This window comes from Bombus affinis, chromosome 8, assembly GCF_024516045.1.
Source record: "Bombus affinis isolate iyBomAffi1 chromosome 8, iyBomAffi1.2, whole genome shotgun sequence".
In the NCBI taxonomy this organism is placed as follows: domain Eukaryota; kingdom Metazoa; phylum Arthropoda; class Insecta; order Hymenoptera; family Apidae; genus Bombus; species Bombus affinis.
Genome location: NC_066351.1, coordinates 8,161,152 through 8,178,245, shown reverse-complemented (window position 1 = coordinate 8,178,245; position 17,094 = coordinate 8,161,152). Strand labels below are relative to the sequence as shown.

Genomic DNA, 17,094 nt, shown 5'->3' with positions numbered 1-17,094 from the left:
GCAGACTAAATCAATATAAATTGCGTTTATGTAACAAAAACAAACTTTTCTTTGAAAAATATTTTTACAAAGACAACATGGCTATATGGTCTTGCAAGGATTACATACATATGTAGTTGCGTTTTCACGTGAAAGAGTATGCATCAATGGAAGATCAATCGATTTCCATTGAGACGATGAGCACGAACGCGTGGTATTGCATCAGCGATTATCACACGAGCCCAGCTGTCGTGATGCAGTACCCACCAGTGCTGTTCCAGGTTTTTCTTTCTCACATCAATTTCACGCTATTTTTACAATTAGAATTATACGGCAGAACGTGCTGAGAATGTTCAGTCACAATAGAATAGGTATATGGCAACGATCAGAAATAATTTAAATGACATTTCATTATAGCGAAGATGTTTATATTGAAAATTATCAGTCACAATTTGTTAGAAATATGTGAATTTCAACAATGCATTCTTCTGTGTGTATGTATATATTTAAAAATATTTTTATAAAATATAAAATAACACAATGCATTTCCTTATGTATCTTAATATATCCGAATTTCTATAAGAAATGTAAAATAGATAATTAAATTCGTATGCTGTATTAAAATAGATGAATTAATGAATATTAATTATATGCCTATTTTCTAGCATTCTAATAACCTTTAAATCATATTCCATCAGATAACAGACAATTGCGTAACATGGATATTAATTAGAGCTATGTTATAGTTCGATGCTACTGTAAGTTCAGGCCGGGTCTATTTGTCAAAGTAGCCAAAAAAGGAACGGATTTATCTCTTTTTCGGCTGCTGGCACGCTCGACCTGATCTCGAAACAACGGAATATACATGACGTTGATGCACGATCACGAAAGTGACCCGGGAATGCTGAGCGTTATGAGTTAGACTGGAGCACTCGTATCCGTGCGTTAGGCAATATAAAACGTATAGCACTCGGGAGGATCGTCGAGCCTTTCGAAACACACGAACGAATTATGTTCAACAAGCAAGGATAATAATCTCAGGCGCAATAATGTTCCATCTTGTGAACGACCGACAAGGTGCAACGGACAATGATTCAAACAACTTCAAGACTGTTCTTCTGCCGTAATTGTCGAATGTACTCCAGCGCGCGAGAAAAGTAAGAATCCAGGGGAATCTTGTATCATAAAAAGTGACACGCTGATTTTCAATGGCTTCTCGCATAAGTAGGCTAATAATAAGTTCCTGCTTGTTAAGAAAAACGCTGACAAATTAAGGTCGTGCGTGTTTGTTTCACATATAACATGGATTAAACGTTTTAAGACCTTAAAGACTATATAACGAGACGGCGTTTCTCTGAGGGAATAAAAAGATTCGAGAAGCACTAGGTCTGTGGTTTTCTTAACATCGCATCATTCATCTATTTCGTTACTACCAAATTACTGAAATAGATCTGTTTCTTTAATTATCCTTCTTGCAAAATATGAAGATGGGTATATATTTATATATATAAAGTAATATATATAATATATATTAATAGTTCATTAATTATATAATATGCAAATGAGTAATTATATCATTAGTTATTAAAAATAATCTTCAAATTTAATTACTTTATACTTCAAGAAACATATAAAAGAATCTTTGACATCAACGAAGCAGTTACATGTACATTTGATGTTTTCTCGATTTAAGGAAGAATTTATTTCATCAAAAATTCCATAAATCTTACTACCGTTACTATCAACTATATTAGTTCCTGTGCATGTATATACAAAGTGGCGCGAACTATCTCTCAATAGAAACCGACTGTTACCGATTGGTACTCGGAAACGACAATATCGAAGATCGATTTCTCGTTTAAATAGATAATTTTGCCTCCTAACTAGCGTCGACGATCTAGCTAACGATATCACGAAAGCAAACGTGGAATGTTCGATCAAATCCTGAATCTTGTAACTTTAACCATAATTCATGTCCAGGCGAACTTAACGATCGATCAATGTGGTGGAGGTAGCACGATTGTTAGTATCTACGTATCCAGTAAAGCGATGATAAGTCGCATGAGCAGAGCGGGTATGTCAAACTGGTATAAACTGTTAAGAGAATGAAACAACGAAACTGCCTCTATTGAACTGTCAGACGCTTCGTTTGCATACTTTCTGTTATTTTTCCTGCACCATGTTTGCTAGTGTCTTATCAGTGAATCATGGTGGTTTGTAACAGAGTTAGATATATCTGATTAGGAACATATACATACACATGCGTGGTTTTTAAGAATTACTAGAAAAGTTTTTACAATATGACCCAATATTCGAATATGTGTTCATTTACTGCCAGAGGAAGTGATACGATGAAATATACCAGTTATATTTAATTTTACTGAAATAATACTCAATTGACTAATATTTTTTTTTTAATGTGTATTTTTCTATCCAATATAGATGAAAGTAAATCAAGATAATTCAATACCAATATAAATGTACTGTCACTAATATAGATAAGACTACTATAGATATGTGAAACTTTAGAAAAATAATTAATCATTACTAAAATTTTATTCATAAAAGATTATTTTGCCTGCTATGAAATAAATTCTGTGTAATCTATTAGTGAATGTTAGTTTCTTATCGATCTTGTGTTTATTCACTTATCACGTTGCCCGAAAATTTCGTGCATAGCCAAACTAATACATTTTACGATAATAATTCTTCTACTATATACCACACTCCTGACGTATCAAAGAGTCGTGTAGAATCCCCCCTTCCAGAAGAAGTGCTTTCCTGCGCACCTATAAAACCAGTGAAAGCGCCTGCCGACCCTCCAGACTATCGCACAGTACGACAGCGGCAGGAGCTCTGCCGGCTACCGTCACGGCAGACTTAGATTGTCAATTAACGATCTTTCACATTAAATCGGAAGTTTCATCAACGAAACTGAGAACATTCGGTTACGTGTCACTCACCGTTTCTCGTGTTTCGGTACCTTTAACACGCTCCCCAACTATTTGTGATTCGAGCGGCTTAGGTCAGGAGTGACAATGAAGATGATAGTTGCCAAAATTCTGATCGTCGTATCTTTGACTGGGACACAGGTGCTAGGATACCCTCCGCAAGGAAGACTCAGACCAGGTACGTGAACGAATTTCTTCTGCGATATTATATGCAAATTGTTTAGTTTATTAACTTTTTGTACGTATAAATTAATGTCTGGTAGTTTTAATTTCATATGAATTAAATATATTAGGAGTGTTGTATTTGAAGGCAATGAAGTTGAGTTAAAAGTTTCCTAACAACAAGTATGTGTTTTTGTGAAGACATGAAGTAAAGTGGTTTTTTATAAGACACTTTCACGTGTAGATTTTCGTAAGAAATTATTTATAAACGATACGATGTTGTAAAAGTATGTGCAGTAACTTTTAATACGTGCATATAGTGAATGCTGTGTAGCTACTTTGAATTGCCGCCTAAAATTGCTACTTATTGGTCACGAGACTGTGTGCAAGCGCTAACTTCAATAATTTATTTCACATTTATGAATAAGAATAAAAAGAACTGTGCTCATAAAGCACAGCAAGATCTTTATCGCAATTTGACAAGTTAATTTCACCTATGTAACAAACTTCATTCATAGATCCTTATGGAAAAATTTCATAAGAACACATACTTATCTCTTAATTAGTTCTCTTAATCACTTAAATTATTTTAATTCTACAAATAAAAATGCATTTTTTCCTTTATTTTATAATATTGTATCTACGCATACACATATCTATTGATTATACTATTGCAAATAAAAATAAATTCATCTCATATATTATCTTTCACCATAAATTTTATCTCAACGTGTAAACTTAACTGTAATAATATATTTACCTTGGCTTGCCTCAACACTAATAGATACCAGCTAAATGAAGAACAATGAAAGTAAGAATATCTTGTAACTAAAATAACATAAATAGTATATATACCTATACATACAAGAAATAATTTATTGTACGTCGCTTCGTGTCGGAAAATCTGATCTAGTGCACACAGGCTGGTAGGCAAATCCTGTAAAGTTTACTACCTCTAATCGTTGCAATTAACTATCCAAGAGCGTTAATCTTCGCTGCTTTTCTTCTTTCTCTTTCCCTCTCATTTCTTTCCTCTCGTGTTCGCCTTTATTCCAGACAATTACAGCCCTACCCTTTTCCCATTCTTCGTTTCTCTTTCGCTCTCATGAAAGTAGAACACTTCCTTCTACAGATGCTAATCACGATAATCTCGTACAGTGAGCAGTCTCCACGATACGTGACAGCATTCAAAATTGTTACAGTAAAATTTCCGTACAGGCATCACCTTTCCCTTCTTTGCCCTCTACCATTTTATTTTTTTATACCGAACCTTGAACTCGCATGCGCAATTTCTTGGAACGAAGCTAGAAATGTCCGTTGTTTTCTGATTACAGCATTTTATACGTAGAAATACCTTACTTGTATCATTTCTGTTTATAGAAAAATATTATTCATTCAATTTTATCAAATTTATATTCAAATATTTTTTTCCATATATTTTATTCACATATTATGTAAATCAGTAATTAGTATAATGTAATCCTACTAGTAATAGAGTAATCAATTTTATTCGTTGTAACTAGACATTATTCTATTTTATTATCAATAAAATTATGGAAACTTAGAATTTTTTAGATATTAAATAGTCGTTTTATTCTTAACATGTAAATAAGATATTTAAATATCAACGGGTGACCGTGTCACGGTTTAATACAGCAATGTCGTATCCTTTAATGAAGCGTTAAAACTTTCTGTGCTCAGAAAATGTCAAAAGCATATATAAATTATATTTACGCGTATTTACGTTGCTATAAACGGATGAACATATTTCATTGAGAATCCTCGTTGCCAATAGTGTCAGATTTCCATGATATTTTAGGAAGGTTTAAATCTCGGCAACGTGCTTTTAATTGGCCTCGTAACCATGAGACGAAGGTTAAATATCCTTATGAGAATGTTTAGTTTATTATTCCTTAATAGGAGTCGTATATCGATTTGCTCATCAGTACTCTTCGATTTTTCCTTGTATACGAACGTCAATTAATTGGTAGTAATTGCAATTTTGCTCCTTAATATTCTTCTATCTTCCCCGTATAGGAAGATAAATTAATTAGTAGTAATTGCAATTTTGCAAATTCTCTTCTATATGCATAATAAAATGTTTATTCTTGTTGTTTCTGTTTCTTGCAATATCAGTCTATTGATAATGTTCTTGAAGATCTTTTCGCAGAATTGCTTTCTATTTATTATTTCTTTGGAATATTTTTATATAATTATATAGACTGTTAAATGTAGATACATACATTGAAAGAAAAAAAACAAATATCGTTAATATACCTATAAGGAGGTTCAAAATTACATTTTTCACAAAAAATATTGATTTTGAAATCTATTTTATTATCTAATATTAATTTGAGAATCTATCAAACACTTTTTATTTCTCTTAATAACCAAAACAAGCCTTTAAAAACTTAGGCCCTTTCTTGATACACCCTATGTATCGCAATTTCATTGTTTTCAACGGTGTTATTTTCACCAGACAGTGTGACATTACGTAACATCTTTATATGAAACACAGGAACTTTCTTAAGACTTATGAAACTTATTTTAAGTTAACATGCAATTATGCATGACTTTCCACATGGAAACAAAACCTCCTCGTTAATCGTACTTCAGAAAGAGTTGGTATTTTTTATACGGTATCTCTTAACACCATAAAACAGACTAATGCATTTAACATGTAGGACGTTCTATAAACTAAGACAAACGTTCGTATGTTGGATTTCCGGCTTCCTGCTTATCCTACACGTTTAATCTATCGAGAGCCACCTTTAAGCTGACTGATAAGTCTCGCGTGTTCGGTTTAATACTGAGTAGGAAATCATTGTGCGAGCCGAGGAAGTTGTGCATTATCCGTGAACAAGTTCCGTTGCCAGCTTCGAATAACTAGGTACCACGATAACGATATAATCTATAGATACGAATAGGCAAAGACTAGCGAATACATTTTTTTCGAGAAAAGTTCGATTTAATGACAAGGATGTTGAGATTTATAAATTAACGTATAATAGATGGAAACCATACGGAGAAATTAGAGGAAAGAGACATAAGTCACATTTTTCGTCTTTCATATGAGAGCAATTTTAAAATTCGATACCTTAGCCAATCACATATTACCAAAACTGTGTTTTTATCAAATTTTTTTGTGAGGTTCTCTTCTCTTAATTTCAAAAGTATTGGTTATTATATCTTAAATATTAGATATGCTATTAATTTTCATAAAATTTTATGAATTTTTTATCTATTGCTAAAAGGCTTGGTTCCCTTTGTGCATTGAATAGGTTGTTCCTCTTTTAACCTGTGTTATATTAAGGTATACCCTTTTGACTATTAAATGACATGAAAGTCAGGAAATCAACAAAATTGTACTTGTCATGTGTTTCACCTATTTAAAACTTTATTTTACGAACATTCTACATCTATTTGCATCTATTATAAGCTCAGTAACGGGCGTCGATGGAGAAACTGCATTACGATGATGTGAACGTGGAGCAACGAAGGATAATAAGAATAAGAATGACCCCATAAGCACGTTGATGTTGCGATCACGTGCGGCACATGATACCACGTGCTGGTGCACGTGCTGACTCTATAGCCAATGAACGGGAAAGAGAACCACGAAGAAAGAAAGAGAACCGTGTTTGTACACCTTTCCTCGTACGGGTTAATACCATCGAAGGAAAAGTGTGACCGAGTCTCGTGCACACGTCAGCCAGTCGACTCGATTCACGCGACTGGCTGTTCTGTCAATTAACCGCAGCGTCGTCTTCGCGACTCTTGTACAACACAGTCTGGTACGAGACTATCATCAAACTCGTTTCGGATCGAGGGTCAAAGACGTGTATTTCTAGAAAAATACTTTCGAACAGTAATGTTGAGAATCATTTGAGAGACATTGATGGAATACGTTGTCACATAGTAAATTTTTTAATTTTATGACATTCTCTCTCTAGTTAAAATTTCATATAATCCATGTATTTAACTTCTATATATGCAGAGAATTTATTTATACTATCGTTGGATAGCATAGTGATGGATTCTATTTATAGGAATATATTTAATATCTTTCATTAAATCTTGCAAGATTTTTTACTAAGTATCGAACATGTTTTTATAAATAAACTTCTTTGTTGCCAGAAGATAATAGAAACCCTTATAAAACGCAATTAAGTTTTCCGGGAACATTGTAATGAATTTCATGTAGAAACAAAATATAAAGAATGTATAAAGATATATAATACGCGTTATATAATATATAATACTTAAATACCGAAATATAAAATATAAATTCAAGTTTTTCAGTATTTTAAATAATAATTCTAAATGAAGTTTCAACAGTAGCTATATTGTATAACATGAGCCAATTAACTTCTGTCTGAATTTACCGCTTGTTTATCGATACGTATAATACTTCAAAGCTGCTTTCGCGTAAAACTAATTACATTCACGAAATATCAGTGAAACTTCTTTTCAAGTTTCGAGTACCTGTGTTTAGTAAACGTGTGATTGATTTGCAATCAATTACATACAAGGAACTGAATTAATGTGTCAAAGTGCATGTAACAACGCGTCGATCCAGTAAATTATTAGTGAAATCAAGCCACATAATTAATGCACGGAAGTGAATTCACCATATACGAGCCTTCAGCACGCTGGGTATGCAAATTTGCCATTATATACTATCTCTCACATACGACAGCTACAGTTCGCCAAGGTTATTAACGTAGTAAGATACAGCGAGATTATCTCTAATTACTAATTCGTATATTATAATTCGTAATTTCATGTAATTTAAAAGAACTATCATTCATTTGTCATTTAATCGGCAAAAGAAACCTCGAATATCTTTTTTATGGATTATATTAATTTTAGACGATAAGACAAAATAGGAATATTGTTTTCTTACGATGCGTTGACCTTAAAGCATTGCGTATCCAAATGAGTCAGATTCTGATTTTTACTAAACAGCGTTTCCATATGAATCAAATGAATCAACTTCTGTTTTTTATTTAAATAGTATTTGCACTATAACAAAGCTATGAAATTGCAACTTTCCTTTATATAGCACAAAGAATCAATTTATCTCTAGCATCTGTTTATGTAGAATTTCATCAAATACCATTGACGGATTAATTGGAAGTACGAGTTTTTAAATATGAGACCATTAAAACAGCAGCAGAACGAGGTTGTAGAAGGTGCATATCGTTAATTTCGCTACTGACACTCGCACTCGCTTATTAGATTTTACTTGCTCATACCGAGAGGATATATCCGCCCAGAAGTTTTGCAATTTACTTTTAATCTTTATTGAGCTGATACAGAAAGTTGAATGAGAAAGCAGCGGTATTCATGGCTAACGTTTACTTTCCAAAGCTGATTAAACAGTCATTTGCTGAAGTCATTTTATACTTGGATCTTGGACTAGAACGTAAGTCACCCACGTATTTAGGTCGAGCGAGATACGTCCGATGTATAAGATTGCAAATTTGCAAAGATCGTGGATTTATGCTGTCTGCTAGTGATGGGCTCAAGTATGTACATTGCAAGTTTAATAGATTCGAACGTCGACCGACTATATTCGAATCTTCTCTAATGATTTTGAAAAAGAAAAACAGTAGGTACATTCAAATAAACTAGAATCTAAACACGACAAATTTGTACCCATTATGAGTATTCTGGGAAATAAGAATATTCCGAAGCAGAATCTAACAGTGGACGAAGAAGTTCTAAATTTTATAGAGAAATCTTATTTTCATTAAAAATAATCTTTCTCGGTTATCAAATAGTCAACTTTGATTCGACTCGAATTCATAAGCACGTACATTGAAGTTAATCCCGTCGTTAGTGTCTACGGTTAATTACGCGTGTACTTTTTTCGAGGCAGCAATACCTGCAGCAATCTGAGAGACTGTCGTAACAACGCTATTCTTCCTGCTCGTGTTTTCGTGGTTCGAACATGATCTCGTACTCGAGGGATTTTTCGAATGCACGGCAATGCTAGAGAAATCTTAGCGACTTCTAGAAATGTAACGATTTAAACATCAACTTTCTATATTATAGCAAATGTACGACATATGTATCTCGTAGATTCGCAGAAAAAAGGACAAGTATGGTTTATTGTATCGAATGCCAGAACGAGACCCCAAAGGACTATGCGAATCGAATTCATTCGAGCAATCAACATCGTTAAGCAGTCGATATATTTTTACCGTGATTTATCGAGACTATAGTGGGGGTTAAACGTTAGGTTTGTCCCACCAGTTTACTAATATACTTTTTACTTTTCGCAAGTATGACACATTCTTTCTTGCCAATTATTAGGTCGGAATTGGCCCACTATCGTTTATATTGCCGCGAGGTAACTCTGTTTCTTCTTTCTTCCCATTTTCGCTTGAGAAACTACCCTAAAGAACTTATTCTTAATTCCACGGTGGAAAGAAATCGCGGACATTGCGGAAGTTTGACTTTCTTGATTGGATTGCATCATTCGAGGTGACATTATGTATCGTTTTAAGGAAAATGATGAGAATTGGCAAAGTCCACACGAGTAGTTTCCTTTCATGAACGATGCAGAATATTGCTTTCGATTCTTATTATATAAACAAATTCTATGGTTCATTTACTAGAACTAGGAAACGTATTTTTCATAGTTTAGGAATTTAATATCGATGAGTTTACGAATTTGTATGGAATCCAAGCAGTGGTTACGTAAATTTAAGTTGCAGTATAAAGGATGCGTGAATCATGGTGGATTTAGTATAATTTATGTTACATCGATGACCGCGAACTTTCTTTTTATTCGTAATTTTAACTTCAATTTACTTTCAAACTTTTCTAAAACGGACTTACAAACAAGTAACAGGAAAATTGATATTAAATTGTACGAACTCTATTATGTTCGTGTTAATTAGAAGGTATATTATAGACGTTTCGTGATATGAATTTTAGCTAGTGTACTTTTAATTGAACAACATTTTCTAAAATAACGATATTTCTGGAACGGTGTTCTCTAATCTAATACATTTTTATAAAATTTGCTATATTTGCTATAGATAATACGATGCGAGCCTAAAGTTGCTTTATGTTATTGCTTAAATTGAATGTCATTCGATGATAGAACGCCATTTACCGATCATTGTGTTATGACAATATCACAAATTCTCATTAACGATTTTCGCCGTTGCTATATCGGCTCGTTCCTTCCATCGTAAACAACACGTATATTACGTATATTACGTCAAAATCAAAACACGTTATCAAAGTATACGCAATATGTTTTCCGCAGTATCATTCGTTTCCCGCCATATTCTATTCTATTCAGATCATGACGATAATTGAAGCAGGGACTTACATACCACAATTTCGATTGTTCCACTGCATTCTCCTTAATTCCATCGTACGTTGGTATTGGCAATTAAAGGACACTTTATCACCGAAACGTTACACTTTACACTTTGTAATCCGAAACCATTCACCGAATAAGTAATGCCGAATAAATACAATGTTTTTGTCGCGAACAAAATCGAGCCGCACAAAACGTAAACATATCGAAATCGAGATGCCATTTCATACTGACGATAGTTATACCTGAGCGACGTAGATGGCGTGTCGCGACGAACATCCTCATACATACACTACAGTTTCACTCGACTACTTCAAGGTGATCGCGTAGTTTACACAGTCGAGCGAAACGTTCGAAGTGAAATGATTAGAAAATTCGTTGAGGAAAAACGCAACATATTACAAGAGGTTATTTCGGCCATCGAGTAAGTAGATTTGCATTTAAAGTATATCACTTCGCCTATTGAACGACGATATTTCACTCGAACGTAGCCTAACCCTTTCTTTACACGCGGCGCGCAGTATCCATTTCGTATTATCGCATATCTAAATGTATGCTTATACTACGATAAGTAAACTATTTTTTTACGATGTTTTCACGCACTTTATCACAGAAAGAGACTCGAAAGAATACATTCATGAGTCGGTATCGCTCGTATCCAGCTCGAATATGTTCGATTCGAGTCATCGATCTGTATCGACCAGAATGATCAGTTGTTGCGTTTGTCAACGTACAAATTCGTCTTGATGAGCAGACAAAGTTTGTGAGCAAGTTTGTTTGGTAATTTTTCTGCAAAGATTCCGAACGCCGTAAGATATAATTTCTCCAGTATTACGTTATAATGAATTTATCTTTGCACGATAATAATCTATCTGGTGTGTTTGCAGAAAATGCAATCGTGCACATACGCGTTTCATTGGCAATGAATTTGTTTCTTTCCATTGTGCGATATTCGTTCCATCGATAGAGTGAAACACAAATACAGGCTTTCGCGAACAATTGAAATTTCAAGACCAACATGCAACAATCTAGCAACCAGGTAAATAATTAAATTAGTCAAGTAAATGTTAAACGATTGAAGGAAGGAAAGGAAAGGGTAGTAGTGAAACAAGTAATTGTCTGGCATACAATATTACTTATACCTTAAGCAGATCAAAATACTATAACTAATGCGTAAAAAGGAAAATATGTATATCTATTATTAAAAGACTGCATTATGTTACATTTATAAAAAAAAAAAAAACGAAATTATGGAAAAATAGATCTTCTTGCCATTCATCTTTCTCCTTTAACATATGTATATATATACAAGTAAGAAATTATTTGAATGGAATTACTTAAAGGATATTACTTGTTGCAACTGCATGAATAACCCTATATGTTAAAACTGAGTTATTAATGCTTTATAATTCTCTCATGACCGCACCTCGCAGGTTAAACACTGGATGCCCGTTTTTGTGAAAAATTCTCACTTCTCACGCATTTCCTTCATCGTTTACGTCTTCATTGGTTACCCTCTTTCTATATTTCTCTATCTAACCTTTCTAAAGTAATACATACTATTAAGCAACCCTTTCTAAACCAATACTAATGTACTTTCTTATTTTTCTTAATCTTAAACCAACAGTATATTGCATTTAACTAAAATTAAACTAGACATACTGCGTTAGTAACATTCTTTCTCATTACTCTTATTGCATAACATAATCGCAAACATCAATTTATCACTATCATTTGACTGTTTATCTAATAAAAATTCATAACACTTGCATAACATTATTAATTTCACCAAAGAAACAACAATGCTAATCTCGATTTCAAACCAATTCTCTAAAAATTTGTCTGATTTTAAATATTATATTTTTTGTTATATATTTAATGTTATATTTAGTGTTAATGCAATAAAATTTAATATTACTTGTATTAACATTAAAACCACAGACTCATACTATATACCTAGATATATTTATACATAAAACATTCAGATTAAAATGGTATAATGAAAATAATTAGCTATATATAATCATATTTCTATCTCAATAAAAATCAATATTTTAACTTTGTCTAAAACACCTGCGTTCATCAGCCTGCATTCATGTCAGCTATCGTTCATAACTAACAAAAAAAGGAAAGATCAATGTTTCAGTAGCTATAGTGTTAAAGAAATATACCTTAATTACACGAAAGGTTAAGGCATTGCAACGGATGTTATTAATCCGATTGACAAGTGGCGCGAGCTTGGACAGACCTGATTTCTGTTCTCCAGCTATAAAAGTGTCGATACCGTTGCTCCTTTATGCAGAATTCACGTGCACGAGAGCGTGGCAGTCGGTGCACTGTCCGAGGCACGTGACGCGAAACACATTGCGCCGGGCATAGTCACGTGCACCGGCCAAGCACATTCTGTCTCTCTAAGGCAAGGGAACGTATAGATTTGCTGTCGCGTTCGTCGTGAACACGATGAAATATACATGAATCATATGAGACGTTCGTACTCGCGTCGTTTTTGGTCAAAAGACTTCGATACCTTTGTCTGGAATGGTCCGAACCTGACCATAGAAAAAGTTCAAAGAATACCGGCTAAAAAAATATTCTTGGAACTTGCATATGTGTACGTAAGGAATATGAGTAAGGAATTGAACATAATAAGAAAGTTAAAAATAGTGTCTTAGAATTTTTAATGCCACTGGTAGTAATTTGTTAAATTATACGATGTAAATTTAAAAATTATGATTTTCCAATATTTTAAGGAAAGACATTTTTTCAACTACAGAAATGAAACTTATGTAGAGATTTATTTTGCTTATAAAGTATCATAGACATAGTTTATAGAACATCTTTAAAACATCTACCAAATTTGATTAATTAGATTGCCTCTGTTTAATTTTTTATTAGGAGAAAACCTGTATAATAGCGCAAGATGCAAAATTCATCGGCGTCAGTATCTACAAGTTAAGCAAGCACGTGCTGCTTAACCATTTTTCAAGTGCACAGAGAGCTATGCACTTACGTAGTGTATACGTATAATCGAATAGGTAAAGTTGAAAGCTAGCTTATTTCGCATAAGTCAATGTCATATCTTGTAGCAAACAATAATGACGCTATTAAAGTGTCTTTTTTTCTCATCTATATATCTATATAGCTTAAAGAAATAAATACGTTAATCATGCATATGCAATTATACGAAAATTCTTGCACGTCTCGCTTGCAAACACGTATATTTTCATATATACCTAGTATTCGCATGATCAGGATTCTGAAATGATTAATATTGTCCGGTTTTCTAGGTCGACCTTAGTCTAAGCCTACATAAGTAATTACACTTATTGGCCACTTATAAGTTGCACGACACTTGACTCCTTGTTGGTCGGAATGCGGTCCTACTTTGCCGCCTTGAATTTAACGTTCTGTTAAAGACCGTCTATTGGTTCATAAGTAACAGGTGCTGACACCCGCGTTTAAGACGGACCGAGTTAATATCCTAGTTTCTTACACCCAGCTAAATGGTGTCACATTGCAATCTTAGTGATTATTGGAATCCATTTAAGAGGAAATAATTAAAAATGATTTCACTTGAATAAAACGAACGATATCATAAACGTGACTAGCATTAAATTGGCCATACCACTATGAAATCTTTTTACGGAGATCCAAATTGCTCTAATAAAAGAAAAAATTCTCTGCTACGTCACGCAATTAAAATTGAATTATTAAGAGATATATAGGTAGAACGTAGATAGAGTAAATAAGTACAAATATCGATACAAAAACTTTGAGAAACTGCTTGGAGGTCCATTATAAGGAAAAAGAGTGACACGAGCATAAATCAGATTCTTCATACTTATATAGGTAGTTAAAGGATTTTAAAGTTTTACTACTATCATAAAACTATAAACTTAATAAATGGTAAGAAATTAAGAGAAGACAAGAGAATATGAGATATCATTTACTTCCAACTTATTGTCAGTTTTGTAATAAGTACTCATGATGTGCCCTTTCGGTTGAAAGACACAGCGAAATAAATTCGCGGCAGGAAGATATTAAATTTTCTATTTCAACTACCTCAATATTAACAGTAGGCTGCATATTTGCGTGGTTTTTACTCAAAATTTCTTAAATAACCTTTCAAAGTTTTTTATAGCGGTTTCTCAATTATACTTTCGGAATAAAATACAGGCCATATTAGGTATTCAACACTTTTAAAATAGAATTAAATATTATTATTAGATATAATTACGTATTAATTAGATCTCTAATGACGTTATCGCTTCAGATAATATTTATTTTTCTTCAGAAACTATACATCCAATTATTATGAAGCAACTCTAACTTTTGTACATTGCGACAAAATGTGATTGAAACAGTTCGAACTATACAAGCGTTGTTCATTTCCAATGAGCGCATGAATTTTACTGCACGCAAATAGATATGCGGGTGAAACCGTAAAGTTTCGTAACATTGGCAAATATCAAATGCTAAGTAAAATAGAAACACGCGATCGAAAGGACGCAGAGGGACGTCGATTGACGAGTTTCGTTACAACGTTGTCCATTCTTGGCGACGAGAATGTGCCACTTGGTAGTGTAAAAAAAAGGACTGTCGTAAGATAGATCTTATAACGCTTCTCTTTGAGAGAAATTGAGAGATTACGTGCATCTCCTTGTTCGTCTTCGTACACGTTTAAGTGCTCTCTAGTTTCCTGTAGCCGTACCGATTTTCCTAAGGTTCATTAAAACGACGAAGTTAAAACTCGTACACTTTTAAAGTTTCCATAAAACACCTCAACAAGTTTGACTTTCATTTTCCTTTCACTGTTACTTTATATAGAAAGATACGTCAATTAAAAAAAGAAGATATGTGAATTTATTTTTAAGATTCGGTCATTTTTATCGAAGAATATTTATATACAGTGGTTAGAAAAAATATTTGTGCACCATTCCTATTCATTAGAACATTTATATAATTAACGAAGTATATTAAGTATCCGAGTATATTAAGTTTGATATCATTCGGTAATACTTTTACATGATTACATAAAAATTGTATGTTGCTTTTATATCGTTTTAAGATATGGAACATGAATTTTGAATCAGAATAGTTCTTTTACATTGTCGCATTTTAACCATGAATCATAAATTTGGTATTTTTATCAATCTCTTATTTCCAAATGTATCTTGTACTACTATTTTCCAGCAGTTGAGCTTTTAACGTCATTCGATATATGTATGTACGTATTGTACTATGTATCTTTCAACCGGCTTCGAATGCAGTCAACAAGTCGAGACTTCGGGTCGAACGATCACCACTCGTGCATGTCGTGCTTATATATTCCAGTCATCCTTGAATGTAAAGATGCAATCATGCCTAGCTTAGCAGGCGAACAAAGAGGGAAAGACAATGAGTAATCTCTGGGGCATTTGAAAAATTCACACCCACGCTCTCCGTTATTATTTGTCACCGATTGTCTTGTTTTAACATTTGCCCGAGTAAATGGTTACATGTTGGAAGAATTGCGATACTGTTCATTAACAATAAATTTTTCTCTTTTAATTTGTATTTCTATCTGTTTTAACAATATTTGTTGAAATATAAATTTAATTTAGAGTCGTGTAAGCCTGAAGAGAATATCAGGATTAATTAAATGTAAGACAATAATTTATAATATTTTTGTAAAACTTTCGTTTAATTAAGTTTACATGTAAGTTTAAATTAAGACGATAACTTTCGAATATCATTATTTTTTTTTTTTCTTGAAATTAGGAAAACGAGGGCAGAGAAAGTGAATATGCAAAAACAGTTCATTCTCAGTTTAGGATATGTATTTCAAATTCCAAGGTTTACTATTTCCTTAATTTTCCTATTTCCTGATTTACGTTTACGATTCACGAAAACATTTCGATAAATGTGACATAGAAAGCGATTCGGTTAGTAAGTTATGATAGGTTCGATGTTCTAAATCCAAATAAATATATGTTGTCAAATATTAATTGCAAATCTTTAAGTAATCCTGGGCAAATGACACTCAACCTAAATAGACAAGTGTTCTGTTACTATGCTTTCCCATGTATTACACATTTACATATGCAATGAAAATTGAAGGTGTACGACATGCGAGAACATGTTTGCAAATCTTGTCGCAACGATGTCACGTAATCACTAGATTATTAACCTGTATTGCCTGTATTCTGTTTAATTCATTTCTTTTTATGTTGTATAAATAATTATTGAAATTCAAATATTTTATAAATAGATTAACTTACAATAATAAATGACATATATTTAATATGTGTATATATCAAATATATGAATATATATATCGAATATATTAAATATATTATAATAATGATAAAGAAAAACGCGTCGATCGCTCATTTCAGGATTCTGCCAAGAACTCATTATCTAATCAATAAAAACATGAAACCAAATTCGGCCGATGCTAGGTCTATGATCAATTAAATGATCAGAAACCGGCTTATAATCTTTTTTTTTACGAACGCATTTTTCCTAGTGGACGAAGGTTTGCGATACCTTAACAGGTGGAAAATTGTCTCTTATTTCTCAATTAAGTAGGGGACAGTTTAAAGTGTATGGTGCCGGTCAGTTTTTACTTGCAGAACCAGTGGATATTAGAACAGTGAGAGGGTGAAAGAAACGGGCGAG

General features: G+C 33.0%; 1 protein-coding gene and 1 long non-coding RNA gene across 9 annotated transcripts in view; one reads left to right on the top strand and one right to left on the bottom strand.

The window, feature by feature from the left end:
- Positions 1–10,655, bottom strand: part of LOC126919703 (uncharacterized) — a 105,241-nt gene extending 94,586 nt beyond the window's left edge. For both annotated transcript variants that reach the window (XR_007711750.1, XR_007711749.1), the window contains exon 1: positions 10,448–10,655. This is a non-coding gene — a long non-coding RNA (uncharacterized LOC126919703). The remainder of the gene's footprint in view (positions 1–10,447) is intronic.
- LOC126919700 (uncharacterized) overlaps positions 2,811–17,094 on the top strand; it is a 76,225-nt gene continuing 61,941 nt past the window's right edge. The window contains exons 1-2 of one of the 7 annotated variants that reach the window (XM_050729200.1): positions 10,649–10,858; positions 11,097–11,473. Coding sequence is in view for 1 of the 7 variants with exons in the window: in XM_050729195.1 (XP_050585152.1) it covers positions 3,018–3,108 (91 nt within the window). In the remaining 6 variants the exon portion in view is untranslated. Of the gene's footprint in view, positions 3,109–10,648; positions 11,474–17,094 lie in introns of those variants that run through there. The other 6 variants (XM_050729199.1, XM_050729198.1, XM_050729195.1 and 3 more) reach the window with 6 other exon arrangements.